We start from the raw sequence: 15,034 nt of genomic DNA, 5'->3' as shown, positions 1-15,034 counted from the left end.
TGTCATCAAATAAAATTTGACATCACTGAGCCACATAAAGAGATATTAGGGCAGATGACTAAAAGCTTGGTCGAACAAGTAGGTTTGAAGGAAGAAAGAGCGATAAAGAGTCAGAGAGATATAGGGAACGAATTCCAGAGTTTAAGGCCTAGGCAGCTGAAGGCACGGCCACGAGTGGTGGGGGTGATTAAAATCAGGAATGCACAAAAAGCCAGAATTGGAGGAGCAGAGATGTCTCAGAGGATTTTAGAGCTGGAGATGATTACAAAGCTAGGGAGGGGCAAGGTCATGGAGGCTTTTGATAATAAGGATGAGAATTTTAAAATCGAGGCGTTGCTTAACCAGGAACCAATTTAGGTCAGTGAGCATGGGGATGATGAGCAAACGGAACTTGGTGTGAGTTAGGACCTCAGCAGAAGAGCTTTGGATGATCTTAATCAGTTCTTAATCAGAAAAGGTAAGTGTGTGGGGCCTCGCTGGGTCAATTGGCTGGGCCCCAGTATGGCGGGTGGTGGGGGGGGGGGGTGGCGGGTGGGGTCCATCGAGAGGGTGGGGGGGAGGTCATCCAGCCCTTTGGAAATTCTCTCCCTCCATTTTAAAGCTGGAAATAGACTAGTGCTTTGCCCTATTACCAGTAACAATTGAATGGTTGATAAGAGCTAACTATCTGAACTATTGAATCATTAACAGTCACACCATTAGTGTCTATCAATGATATCAATATTGCATGGCATGAAAATGGACTCTGTACTACAGCATTCAGTGCAGTGTGAAGATGACTGTTTATCTCCTTTTCTTTTCTATCTTTCTTGTTTTGTTCCCCTTTCTTGTTTCTTTTTCTCTCCTCTGCAGCTCACTCTCCAGCAAAGGGAAGAAATCGTTGAAGTGTTAAATCAGGAATTGTTGTTTTCAACAAGCTGGAATCAGGCCAGCTCCTTAAACACTGCAACCACAGAGCAAATTTAGAGAGTAAACATGGCGGTAAAAATGAACTTTACTTCATTGTGTGATCTCCACTGTTTGAACAGGACATTGAAACTACATGGATTCAGTTTCGTTTCTTCAGAAATCGGATTGCATCACTAACAGCTTGAAGGGATCAGATTTTACACTGAAGATCAGTTTCATTTCCCCGTTCCAGGTTGACAGCGTCACTTTAAATTTAGTAAATAGTGTAAATACACAAGTTGCCAACTATCCGGTAGTTTGTTTTTTCTGTATATTTTCTAGGATCCCCGCAGGTCTGGGTTCACCGGAAAGTTTCAGTACTTTGTACTTTGATCTCCTGTGGTATTGCCCAGAAGTCCTCTGCCACCTGATCTTTGCATCTCTCTCATTTTTCCAGACCCATTGGACTTTTTTCTTTCCCGCTGTATTTCTTACTCTTTCCCCGGTCTGTTTCTCTTTCTCTTAGTTTTTATTTGGCCTACACAGACTTGTCATATAACGAGACATTTGAGAGCATCACGAGCAGGCAAAGTGCAAATGCCACCAGATAGTTTTGTTGAGGGATATAACTCAATGACATAGGACATGGTTTGTATTCTTCCCCCAAGGACATTTGTCATCATAACGGAGTAGGTAAAGATGTGATGAGATGATTTATATAAGCACCTGCTGCCCACTCTTTGGGCTGAATTTTACAGCACCATCGATATCGGGGGTCATGGCGGGGGATACTGGAAATTGCCTCCGGGAGAAGCCCGCCAGGGGCCTCGACGTCGGGAAGGTCTGGCCTCATATTGCCAGCAGTGGCGAGGTCTTGTGGTGGCCCCCCACCGCTTGGCAAGGGTTCAAAATTTCAATATTTAAATTTTTGTAATCAACAATTTAATTACTTACCTGCTCCTGCCGTCCCTGCTCTGTAGCAATATTGCTGCCAGTGGCTGGCACTCCAGCACCTTCAGATCCCCATCTGGGGATACGAGGTGTAACACTGGTGGGGAGTGGGGGAGCAGGTAAGGGTTTCAGTGCGGGGGGAGTTGGTGGAAAAGGGTCACACTTCTCTAATTGGTGTAGGGGCTTCTGGGAAGGGGTAAAGTTCACAGTTTATGAAAAGTGGAGGGGGAAGATCAGGTACGCCAGGTAAGTATTCTGTAGGGGGAGAGGGCAAGGAATGAATTGTATGGTTATTGGGGGTGGGAGAGGGGCCAGAAACATTTATTTCATGTTTTATGTACAGGGGCAGAGAGGAACAAAGTAAAGTAATGCTAAACTTTTGGAAGATACTGCTTAGACCACGGTACCATCCTGGGTACCCACACTGGTGGGAAGGAATCAAGAAAAGTGCAGCAATTTATTTGATCCAAGGTAAATGATCCGCATTATACAAAGGAATCAAAAAAGATAGAAACTTATGTGATGCAAAGTAAATGCATACAGGAAAATCTCCGAAAAATATAAGAAAAAGAAAGCACAGAATATAAGGAGTGACAAGATCTTTGCTATTCTTTAGCACTCATGGGGCTGAGTTTTATGGGCCCCCTCGGGATGGGAATGGAGATGGGAGGGGGTCAATAAAATTGCATGGGTAGGCGGGGAGTGGAGTACCCGTCGCCTTCCCAACACCTTGGACTTTAGTCCAAGGGCGAGGAAGGCCAAGGAGAGCCTTCCCGCCCAGGGGCCAATTGATGCCTTGAAGTGGCCAATTAACTTAAGGGCCTCTTCCTGCTGTCCTGGCGAGCCCACCACACTCACCTGTGGTCCGGGGCTCCAGCGCTGGTCCTGGTCCTGGTCTTCCTGTAGTAACAGCAGTGGCCACTGTTTCCAGTGGCATTGCCATTACTACTGAGCTGTCAGCCCTCTGATTAGCCAGCAGCTCTTGTGGAAGAGATCACCATCCTTAAAGGGTCTTTAAAGGGACCCTGACTACAGGCAGTTAAATGGCTGCCTGGACTAAATGCCAAGGGGTCAGGAAGGCGACGGGCACTCCACCGCCTACGTTCCCATCCAGAGGGAGCCCATAAAACTCAGTCTCAAGAGTGCTAAAGAATCGCAAGGATCTTGTCACACTTTATATTTTCTGCTTCTTTCTTCTTGTATTTTTCTGGTGATTTTCCTGTATGTATTTTCTTTGGGTCATATAAGTTTCTATCTTTTGTGATTTCTTTGTATAATGCAGATCATTTACCTCCGATCAAACACAATTCACGCCCGTTGTGGAATTTGGATGGGGGTTCAAAACAGGGCCAAGGTGGGGTTGTCCCCTTCCAGCCTGTCACCGGGACCCCTGTCGTCCAGGTTAAATTCAGGCCTTGGTTTTGAATTTCTTTTTAACTCTGACTTTTTTTCTCACTTTCTCTTGCCACTTTCTGAAATTGTGTCCAGGGACCTTCAGTGAAGTTGTAACTTTCACGCCTGAGTCATGCATACATAAGCAACAAGTTCCCTATTTATATGAGAGTCTGCCACTGTAAATAGTAGTCAGAAGTGTTGTGCAATACCAAAATAAATGGTTTCCCCTGATCCTCCAACACAAATACCAAGTAGAGTGCCCCGCCATTCAGCCCATTGAGCCTGCCCCGCCATTCAGTACGATCTTGGCTGATCATCCACTTCAATGTGTTTTTCCCACACTATCCTCATATACCCTTATGTCATTGATATTTAGAAATCTGTCAATCTCTTCTTTAAACATACTCAATGACTGAGTTCCACACCACGAGCATTAGGGCCCAGCGGACTTCTTTCAGTTTACTATATTTTCTGCACAGCCGCTTCTGCTGCCAATAGAGAACAGCTGACGTTCAAGTTTGACATTGGACAACTACAAAATACAACAGGTATATTTAATATTTAAGATAAGATTTAATATTTAAAATTGAAGCTAGATATAAATATTTAAGATAAATTTGATATAGTGATTCAATAGTTGTTCAGCAGATTGCATTTTTAGTGATGTTTTTAAGTGATTGTTATGAAAATGATAGTGCAAGTACACACCAGTTTATTATAAAACACCAGTGTATTTCCATTTGTATTTTTGTTAATTGGGTCGTGACTTGCGCGATGTTGAAGGCGATGGCTGGCGCTGTCCTCTCTGGGACCAGGGAGCGATGGCCCGACTGTATTCCATTACAGCGATGAGGCCGCACCCAAGGTTTACTGCAACTACAACAACATTTATGATGTTGACGACTCAGCAAAGAAAGGCGCAGAGACCATGACTGGAGATACTAGAGGATGAAATCCCCCTCTCCACTAATTTCAACAGAAGTGTTAACCCACTAATTTCAAATCTGGCCTAATTGTTGGGGGCTGGCGTTTTACACCACCCCGCAGGAGCAGGCTGTCGGGCGAGGACATAAAATTGAGTGAGAGGTGGGGGAATGGGGGCGGGTGCTGCTGTTCCCATCTCGTACCCTTGGCTTCCAGGTCCGGCAGAGGGAGGCTCACCCCTGACTTTTTGGCCAGTGGGCGGGGCTTCCAGCCCAATGTAAAATTCTGGCCGGTGGGGGGGGGGAGGGGTGAGACCAGCTCCGCCGGGTCTGGAAACCACACAACAATTTTTGGGTGGCTCATGCCCTTAATTGGCATTGGCTTGGTCTGCCACCCTTCTGGGGCAGGAAGTCCCGCCTCCAGGAGCTGCTGGCCAATCGCCAATCAGCAGGCTGGCATCTCCTCAGTACCAGCAGCTTTCATCTTAAACAATTACTAACTTACAACCTTGTGTCATATTAGGATTTAGGATTAGGTGTCGGCTGCATTTGGTTGGTAACATTCTCTCCTCTGAGTCAGAAGGTTGTGGGTTGAAGTTCCACTCCAAGCACAAAACTCAAAGCTGACACTCCAGTGGAGTGTTGAACTGTCTTGAGGTGCTGGCTGGAATTTTATGGTGGGCATGGGGAAGCCGTCCGCCAATGCAAGAGTTGGTGGTGATCCCGCCTCCACCAGGCATGGGATCCAGACCGGACTTTCAGGTCCCCAGGCCTTTAATTGGTCTTGGGCAAGACTTCCACCTCATTGAGGCAGGAAGTGCTGCCTAATGGAGCTGCCGGCCAATCAGTGGGAGCGATGGCCACTGTTGGCACTGCAACCCAGCTGAAGATTGCAGGGGCAATCAGTCGGGCCCCGGTGAGGCAAGGGAGGTCGGATAGGCGACAAGGGGTGGAGGGTGGGGGTGGTGCGTGTTGGGCGATGGGGGTAGTTGGGGCTTCAGGGGTGGCCCTCCATCGGGCTCAGGTTGACCGATCAGGAGGACCCCCCAGCTGTCAGAAGGCTGCCTCCTTTTATCAGACCCACCAAAGGTTTCTATTCGGTTCGCCAATCTGAACTAATATTGGAGTTGCAGTGCCTAAGTAGTGGCTGATGGACTAATAATGGCAGACACGCAATGCTTTGCTGGACATGATAAAGTCTGAAGAGAGCTGGGGAGAGGAGTGGAGCAGCGCCAGGCTGTTGAAGTTTCTAGCCACCAGGGAAGGTTGAAGACGCTCACTACCTCCTTTTTGCCCGCCCCTGCCGTCTGGCAGAGTGAAATTGCCAGGGCCCCAGGCGATAACCCAACAAGCTGGCAGTGCCCATTTAACCAAGAGAGAGAGCCGAGCCCATTTAACCGGGAGCCCCTTCAACCAGGAGCGAGAGCAGGAGCCCTGATATCTATCTCAAACAGTGTTTACCCAAAATACTTATCGAAAGAAAGATGGCGGCTCATGAATACAGCAAGGAAAGGAAAATTGATCCTGAATGTCGAGCATTCAAACACTCTTGGACAACGAGGGCCATATTGTGTCTGATGTGACAAGAAGGTAGCTGTTTTCAAGGAATACAATATCAAGCGACATTATTCTTGTAAGATACGTTTCTAATGCCTTTAACTTTCCGAAATTTGTTCACCCCTACGGAGGACAAAAATTGTAATGTGGCCCCTCATGCAAAAAGTTTGGACACCGATGCTCTATCCTCTATCCATGTGTAATATATTAGTGCCAATATTGGGCTGGATTTTATAGTTCACCACCCGCCTGTCACTAGGCCCTTAAGTGGCCTATTAATGGAGTCAGGGGGTGTTGCCTTGTAAAACGAGGAACCTACCTGTGGCTTGGGGGTGGGGCCCTCCTCTATGGGCAATCTGTGGTTCATGGAGGGCCCTGGCTGGAAAACAATGCACCTCCCAGGGCTCCACTCCTCCTGGGCTTTATGACCACCACCGCACCCACCACCCCCCCCCCGCAACCCCACTCGCTGCGGCCTTCCGGACTGGCCTCAGCAACCCCTCCTCTCTTACCTGAGGTCTGGGGTTCCAGCGCTGGGCCTGGGTCCCAGGCTTCTGCAATACCGGCAGTGGCCACTGCTCCCAGTGATTGGCCGGCAGCTCTTGGAGGCAGGATCCTCCAAGGGACAGGGATGCTGGCGCGGGACACTCGGACAGGAAAACAACAGAGGATCTCTCTGAGGCTTGGGGGTGGGGGGCGGGGTGGGACATGAAAAGGCTGAGGCAGGAAGCCCCGTCTCCTCCACAAAATCCAGCCCATCATGAGCTCTTATCTTGTGTAATAACCTTTTTATGTGGCACTTTATCAATTCCCTTTTGGAAATTCAAATACATCTACTGGTTTTTATTATTTATTTATTTATTCCCCTCTAATGAAAGACTTTTTTTAAGTTTACAGTGTGCAAATTAGCAGATTATCATGTTGTGGATAGCTGGAGCTGCAGCTATAGGTGCAGGTAAGCACTATTTGACTGCAAAATATATATATTTTTAAATAATAGACAAAAACATCCTAGGAAGGGGACTACTGAAGTGGATCTAGCAGCAGTATTGCACATTACACAAAGTGTGACAATGCTCTCAAAAATTTACAAAGGAAATTAGTAGATCTCCCATTGCATTGCTCATTGTTAGTCGGAGGATATCGACTCGGAGTCAGAAGGTCGTATGTTCAATTTCCACTCCAGAGACTTGAGCAAATAACCTCGGCTGATACATCTTTGCAGTACTGAGGGAGTGCGGAATTGTCGGAGGTGTCATCTTTCAGATGAGCTGTTAAACCGAGTTTGATCACCAATAACCTGTTCACTGATACTGAGTTGAGGTTTCACCAGGACCCTCAGCTCCAGAACTCATTACAGCCTTGATTCAAATACGGACAAAAAAGCTGAATTTTAGACATGAGATGAGAGTGACTGCCCTTGACATCGGGGCAACATTTGATCGAGTGCAGCATCAAGGAGCCCTAGTAAAATTGAAATCAATGGGAATTCAGAGAGAAATCTCCACTGGCTTCAGTGTTACCTAGTACAAATTAAGATGTTTGTGGCTGTTCGAGACAAATCATCTGAGCCTCCAGACATCACTCAGGGTAGTGGCTTAGGCCCAACCGTCTTCAGCTGCTCCATCAATGATCTTCACTCCATTGTAAGGTCAGAAGTCGGGATGTTTGTTAGTGATTGCATAATGTTAATTGCATTCTCAATCTCTCAGATATTGAAGCAAATTATAACCAAATGCAGCAAGACCTGGACAACATCCAGACTTGTGCTGATAATTGGCAAGTAACTTTCATGCCACACAAGTGCCAAACAATGACCATTTCCAACAAGAGACAGTCTAACCAACTCCCCTTGTTATTCAATATTATTACCATCAATGAATCCCCTACCATCAATATTCTGTGGTTATCATTGACAAGGAACTTAACAGAACCAGCCATACAAATACTGTGACTGCAAGAGCAGGTCGGAAGCTGGAAATTCTGTGGTGAGTAACTCTCCCCTCGTGACTCCCCAAAGCCTGTCCACCATCTAAAAGGCACAAGTCAGGAGTGTGTTGGAGTACTCTCCACTTGCCTGGATGAGTGCAGCTCTAACAACACTCATACAGCTCAACAACGTTTATGACAAAGCAGCCCATTTGATCTGTACCCCATCCACCACCTTAAACATTTACTCCCTCCACCACCAGAACAACTTGGTCGCCGTGTGTACCATCTACAAGATGCACTGCAGCAACTCACCAAGGCTCCTTAGACAGCACCTTCCAAACACCCAGCCTCTACCACCTTGTAGTGCAAGGGCAGTAGGCTCATGGGAACACCAACAGCTCCAAGTTCCCCTCCCAAATCACACACCATCCTAACTTGGAACTGTATCACTTTTCCTTCATGGTCACTGGGTCAAAATCTTGGAACTTCCTGTCTAATTGCACTGTGGGAGTACCTTCAGCACATGGACTGCAGTGGTTCAAGAGGACAGCTCACCACCACCTTCTCAGGAACAGTTAAGGATGGCCAATAAATGCTGGCCATTCCAGCCATGTCCACATCCTTGAATTAATAAATTTCAAAAAATGTATAAAATCCCATGGTTCAATTAAAAGAAGTACAGGGCAGTTCTCCCAGTGTCCTGGACAACATTTATCCTTTAGCATCACTAAAACAGATTGTCTGGTCATTACCTCATTGATATTAGTGGGACCTTGCTGTGTGAAAATTAACTGCTGCATTTTTTACATTATGACACTGACTGCATCTCAGAAAAGTACCTCATTTGTTGTTAACCACTTTTGGAAGTACTGCGGTCATGCAAGGTGTTATATAAATGCAAGTTCTTTTTATATTACAGTCCTCCAAACAGCCAGGGAGAGATAGAGGAGCAGATATATGGGCAAATTTCTGAGAGGTGTAAAAATAATAGGGTAATAATAGGGGATTTCAACTTCCCCGATATCAACTGGGATAGTCTTAGTGCAAAAGGCTAAAAGGGGGTGGAATTTTTAAAATGCATACGGGCGAACTTTTTGAGCCAGCACGTAGAAAGTCCTACAAGAGAAGGGGCAGTACTGGACCTAGTCCTAGGGAATGAAGCCGGACAAGTGGTAGAAGTATCAGTGGGGGAGCATTTCGGGGATAGTGACCGTAACGCTAAGATTTAAGGCAGTTATGGAAAAGGACAAAAAGGGACTGGTAATAAAGGTACTGTATTGGGGGAAGGCCAATTTCAATATGATAAAACTGGCCAAAGTGGGCTGGGAGCAGCTACTTGTAGGAAAGTCTACATCAGACCAGTGGGAGTCATTCAAAGAAGAAATAGTGAGAGTTCAGAGCCAACATGTAACCATTAAGGTGAAGGATAGGACCAACAAGTCCAGGGAACCCTGGATGTCAAGGGATATAGAGGATTGGATAAGGAAGAAAAAAAGGAGGCTTATGGCAGATTCAGAGTGCTAGAAACAGTGGAGGTCTTAGAGGAGTATAGAAAGTGTAGGGGGGTACTTAAAAAAAGTAATTAGGAGAGCGAAGAGGGGACATGAAAAAACCAATGGCGAGCAAGATAAAGGAAAATCCCAAGGCGTTTTATAACTATATTCAGGGCAAGAGGATAATCAGGGAAAGCGTAGAGCCCATTAGGGACCAAAGTGGCAATCTGTGTGCGGAGCCGGAGGACATTGGTGAGGCTTTAAATGATTACTTTTCATCTGTGTTCATTATGGAGAAGGACAATGTAGGTGCAGAGATCAGGGAGGGGGATTGTGATATACTTGAACATATTAGCATTGAAAGTCATAGAGTCGTACAGCATAGAAACAGGCCCTTCGGCCCACCACGTCCATGCCGACCATAATGCCTATCTATACTAATCCCACCTGCCTGCATTAATTCCATATCCCTCTATGCCTTGCTCATTCAAGTACCTGTCCAGATGCCTCTTAAATGTTGCTACTGTTCTTGCCTCCTCCACCTCCTCAGGCAGCTCATTCCAAATACCCACTATTCTTTGTGTGAAAAATGTACCCCTTTGATCCCTTTTAAACCTCCTCCCTTTCACCTTAAATCTATGCCCTCTAGTTTTAGTCACCCCTACCATGGGAAACAGACTCTGGCTGTCTACCCTATTTATGCCTCTCATAATTTTATATACCTCTAGCATGACCCTTCTCAGCCTTCTTTGCTCCAGGGTAAACAGACACAGCCTATCCAATTTCTCTTTATAACTCAAGCCCTCCAAACCAGGCAACATCCTTGTGAATCTTTTCTGCAGTTTTAGCAGGCTTAACAGTGGATAAATCCCCAGGCCCAAATGAGATGTATCCCAGGCTGTTATGTGAGGCAAGGGAGGAGATGGCAGGGGCTCTGACACAAATTTTCAAATCCTCTCAGTAGGTTCGCAGATGACATGAAAATTGGTGGTGTCGTAAATAGTGAGGAGGAAAGCCTTAGATTACAGGACGATATAGATGGGCGGAGCAGTGGTAAATGGAATTTAATCCTGAGGAGTGTGAGGTGATGCATTTTGGGAGGACTAACAAGGCAAGGGCATATACAATGGATGGTAGGATCCTAGGAAGTACAGAGGGTCAGAGGGACCTGGGTGTACTTGTCCATATATCACTGAAGGCAGCAACACAGGTAGATAAGGTGGTTAGGAAGGCATATGGGATACTTGCCTTTATTAGCTAAGGCATAGAATATAAGAGCAGGGAGGTTATCTGTATAAAACACTAGTTAGGCCACAGCTGAAGTACTGTATACAGTTCTGGGCACCACACTATGGAAGGATGTGATTGCACTGGAGAGGGTGCAGAGGAGATTCACCAGGATGTTGTCTGGGCTGGAGCATTTCAGCTATGAAGAGAGACTGAAAAGGCTCGGGTTGTTTTCCTTAGAGCAGAGAAGGCTGAGGGCGCAGCTGATTGAGGTATATAAAATTGAGGGGCATTGATAGGTTAGATAGGAAGAAACTTTGTCCGTTAGCAGAGGGGTCGATAACCAGGGGGTGTTGATTTAGGGTAAGGGGCAGGTGGTTTAGAGGGGATTTGAGGAAAAACTTTTCACCCAGAGGGTGGTTGGAATCTGGAACGCACTGCCTGAAGAGGTGGTAGAGGCAGGAACCCTTACAACATTTAAGAAGTATTTAGATGAGCACTTGAAACGCCATAGCATACAAGGCTACGGGCCAAGTGCAGGAAAATGGGATTAGAATAGTTAGGTGCTTGATGGCCGGGAGAGACACGGTGGACTGAAGGGCCTGTTTCTGTGCTGTATAACTCTATGACTCTATATAGTCTTGCATCTATCCATGTCATATTTGTGTTGCTATTTCACTCTCTATCGCTCTCACATTCTACTTTTTTACTCCATCTCTTGCCAGAACTTGATTTTCTTTTTTTGCTTGTTTCTCTATGTTCTTCTGCTCCCATATGTTTTTATTTTCAGATGCGGTGGGTAGTGGAAGCCATAGCCATTTATTTCTTATCCCTTTCGCCAGCTACTTCTGTTCCTATTCCCCAGCTCCCGACCCTCACACCACCAAAGCATGATCCAGAACCCAATTTCTTAGAAGGAAACTGGAAAACTAGCAGTCCATAGCTCGATTGGCGGTTTAGAGACCACCCAACAGACAACTAGACAGGATCAACTTCGAGGGCAGTCTCCCAGGGGTCTCGTTTTGGGGAAAGAATTTTGGTAGGAGTCTGCGGCAACTGAGGCCCAAAATATTTCCTTGCGGTGTCTGGAAAAGCACTCCTGCACCTCTAGGCCTCACAAGAAAAGCAAAAACGCTTTATTTCTATGGGCCTCTTCTGCCTGGAGCTCCTTCTTCAAATCGCAGAAAATCTACAACGGTATCGCTGCTCATGACAGCAGTTAAAGTTGCAGTTGGATCCTGATGTCATCAGGACCTGACACGCATATGTAAAGAAGGCCTGAGCTGGCTTTGGACTTGTGTTCTTGACACCTATTCAGTAGAGCAGGTTAAAATTCAAATCAGTGAATCCCTGATGGATTTCTATTGGGTAAGTTACCTGGTCAATTTTAACTCCCACCCACCTAGTTTCTGCTGGGTGGGCCGGTTTAGATCACCCCTGATATGTTTAAAGTAGACAACAGTGATGTAATATATTATTTTCAAGTAATTCAGCAGCTGTATCAACTAAAGAAGGAAGGACACGGTAGGAAGTTATGGTGTACAATGGGACTATCACAGTTTAGGAACATAGGAGCAGGAGTAGGCCATTCAGCCCATCGAGCCTGCCCCGCCATTCAGTATGATCATGGCTGATCATCCACTTTAATGCCTTTTTCCCACAATATCCTCATATCCCCTTATGTCATTTGTATTTACAAATTTGTCAATCTCTGCTTTAAACATACTCAATGACTGAGTTTTCACAGCCCTCTGGGGTAGTGAATTCCAAAGATTCACAACCCTCTGAGTAAAGAAATTTCTCCTCATCTCTGACCTAAGCTTCCCCCTTATTTTGAAATTGTGTCCCCTGGTACGAGACTCCCCAACCAGGGGAAACATCTTAGCTGCATCTACCCTGTCTATCCCTTTAAGTATTTTGTAGGTTTCAATGAGATTACTCTCATTCTTCGAAACTCAAGAGAATACAGGCCCAGTTTCCCCAATCTCTCTTCATAGGACAGTCCTGCCATCCCGGGAACAAGTCTGGTGTTGCACTCCCTCTATGGCAATAATACCCTTCCTAAGGTAAGGGGACCAAAACTGCACGCAGTACTCCAAGTGCAGTCTAACCAATGTTCTATACAATTGAAGCAAGATTTTACTACTCCTGTACTCAAATCCTCTTGCGATAAAGGCTAACATACCATTAGCCTTCCTAATTGCTTGCTGCACCTGCGTGTTAGCTTTCAGTGACTTATTGACAAGGACACCGAGGTCCCTTTGTACGTCTACACCTTCTAATCTCTTAGCATTTAAGAAATACTCTGCACATCTATTCCTCCTACCCAAGTGGATAACCTCACATTTTTCCACATTATATTCCATCTGCCATGTTCTTGCCCACTCATTAAGTCTGTCCAAATCCCCTTGAAGCTACTTGGCATCTTCCTCACAACACACATTCCCACCTAGTTTTGTGTTATCCGTGAACTTGGAAATATTACATTTGGTTCCCACATCCAAATCAATGTTAGATATTGTGCAGAGCTGGGGCTCAAACACTGATCCCCGCGTATCCCACTAGTCACAGCCTGCCAACGTGAGAATGAGCCAGTTATTCCCACTCTCTGCTTTCTGCCTGTTAACCAATCCTTAATCCATGCCAGTATAGTACCTCCTATCCCATGTGCTATAATTTTGCAAACCAATCTCCTGTGGGGGACTTTATCAAAAGCCTTCTGAAAATCCAGGTATACCACATCCACCGACTCCCCTTTATCAATTCTGTTCGTAACATCCTCAATAAAAATCCCAACGGGTTCATCAAACATGATTTCCCAATCAGATCATTATTATCCAAGTGTCCATTTATCACATCCTTTAGAATGGATTCGAGCATTTTCCCAATGACTAATGTAAGGCTAACAGGTTTGTTATTCCCTGTTTTCTCTCTCCTTTCCTTCTTAAATAGTCAGGTGACATTTGCAACCTTCCAATCTGCAGGAACTGCTCCAGAATCTATAGAATTTTGGAAGATGATCACCAATGCATCCACTATTTCCATAGCTTCCTCTTTTAACACTCTGGGATATAGAATATCAGGTCCTGGGGACTTATCAACCTTCAGCCCCATTAATTTCTCCTATACAACTTTCTTACGTATACTAATTTCTAATAAAGTAATATTAGTTCAGTCACAGTGCACGTAATGTGACAACTTACAGCACTACCTTTACATACAGTATGATTAGATTGCTGCAAGCAGTCAATATTTTACTATTTGATAGATGTTCCTCTATAATTTTCAGTCCAAGCATCACAAAATGAATCATGAGATACATTTGTTGGTAGCTGTTATTCTTGAACTGCTGTTTAATTCTGCTACCTCTATTCGGCTTCAGTGTTGTTCAAGGTTGAGCGATAGAATTTTGATGGGAGTTCTCCAGATTATCTGCAATAACTTTTGAATATAAGCAAAAACCTTGAAGAAAAGGCACAAGTGGCCATTTGTATCATTTCTGTAGGTTTTCTGCTAAAATTACAGCAAATAATCCGGAGCACCCTTGTGGAAATTCCAGATAGGGGATCTTGAGGAAAATTGTGAAGCATATCTTGGATCTGGATTATTATAAATATAATTGATATTGCAAAATACTGGATTGAAATGTTGTAAAGGAAATAAACCATCATTGCAGACAGGAAGAATTCTGATATGCTACAATTGTATGTATCAGGCTTTAGGCAATATTGTTAAGCTCCTGTGTGTATATGTGTTGTGTTTAAATGTGGATGTTTCATCCTTCAGTTACAACCATTGTTGCTGCTCCAGTGGTTCTGGGAGCAGTGGGATTTACCAGCGCTGGAATAGCAGGCAGTTCTATTGCATCAAGTATGATGTCTACAGCAGCTGTCGCCAATGGAGGAGGTGTAGCAGCTGGAAGTCTGGTGGCTGTCCTTCAGTCTGCTGGTAAGCTTCAGTGATAAGTAATGAACATTTCTCAATCTTTCTTGTTTAAAGCCTCCCTGATAGTATTTGAATTCCTGGGCATCTATGATAGTGCTGAATAAATTTTTATATTACCCAATTGTCTCGGAAACTTATCAGTACAGTTTTAATAGAAGCGAGAAGGCACTTTTGCAATAAATGTTAATACTATTATGTTTTAACCTCAACAACATGCTAATGATAAATGAGTTGGCTTTATTGTAAATACAAATAAAGAAATTAACGGTAAAATCAGTTATAATAGGGTTTTGATCTTTCCTCTGGATACTGTTTAGATCTGGATTATAAGAATTGTTGATTATTAACAAATTGTTGACATGTCATATTGTGTGCAATTAATTCACATTTATATTTTTCTTTTCTTTAAAGGGGCCGCTGGACTCTCTGCAGGTGCCAACATTGCGTTGGGAACTGCAGGTGCTTTCCTAGGTTCGATCCTACGCTACGTAAAGTAAAAGTGCCTTAAGACAACTGAAAATAATGAACATCTTTCCTTTACATGCTGTATATGAAGAAGAATCTGACTGAAAATAAATAAAGGCTCTGAATATTATGTCTTTTCTCTGTGACTGTTTTGCCTTTCAGAATATAGCAGTGTGAAAGATATTATGCAGCAGTTAAGCTCTGGCAGTAGGTTTTAATCTCCCATCATCGTCAACTACACCCCGTTTCAAGCCAAAA

General features: G+C 44.7%; 1 protein-coding gene across 2 annotated transcripts; it reads left to right on the top strand.

The window, feature by feature from the left end:
- Window positions 1-3,403: 3,403 nt before the first annotated feature.
- On the top strand, window positions 3,404-14,906 carry LOC137346951 (interferon alpha-inducible protein 27-like protein 2). Of its 2 annotated transcripts, none has more exons than XM_068010904.1 (4): window positions 3,404-3,782; window positions 6,605-6,669; window positions 14,153-14,314; window positions 14,723-14,906. In XM_068010904.1, exons 2-4 carry the CDS (start codon window positions 6,633-6,635, stop codon window positions 14,806-14,808), a joined length of 285 nt encoding a protein of 94 aa, XP_067867005.1. In that variant the 5' UTR covers window positions 3,404-3,782; window positions 6,605-6,632; the 3' UTR covers window positions 14,809-14,906. The 2 variants fall into 2 exon arrangements, with proteins under 2 accessions (XP_067867005.1, XP_067867004.1); XM_068010903.1 differs by having other exon boundaries at window positions 3,405-3,782; window positions 6,612-6,669.
- Window positions 14,907-15,034: the final 128 nt, after the last annotated feature.

This window comes from Heterodontus francisci, chromosome 31 (assembly GCF_036365525.1).
Source record: "Heterodontus francisci isolate sHetFra1 chromosome 31, sHetFra1.hap1, whole genome shotgun sequence".
In the NCBI taxonomy this organism is placed as follows: Eukaryota; Metazoa; Chordata; class Chondrichthyes; order Heterodontiformes; family Heterodontidae; genus Heterodontus; species Heterodontus francisci.
Note: the sequence above shows the minus strand (reverse complement) of the source record. Positions and strands in the feature narration are given on the sequence as shown.

Bases quoted from the DNA above. Each gene is read 5' to 3' on its own strand.
- LOC137346951 (XM_068010904.1), top strand. From the start codon at position 6,633: ATGTTGTGGATAGCTGGAGCTGCAGCTATAGGTGCAG. The intron at 6,670-14,152 runs GTAAGCACTATT...TTCATCCTTCAG, and splicing joins AGCTGCAGCTATAGGTGCAG to TTACAACCATTGTTGCTGCT. The intron at 14,315-14,722 runs GTAAGCTTCAGT...TTTTCTTTAAAG, and splicing joins GGCTGTCCTTCAGTCTGCTG to GGGCCGCTGGACTCTCTGCA.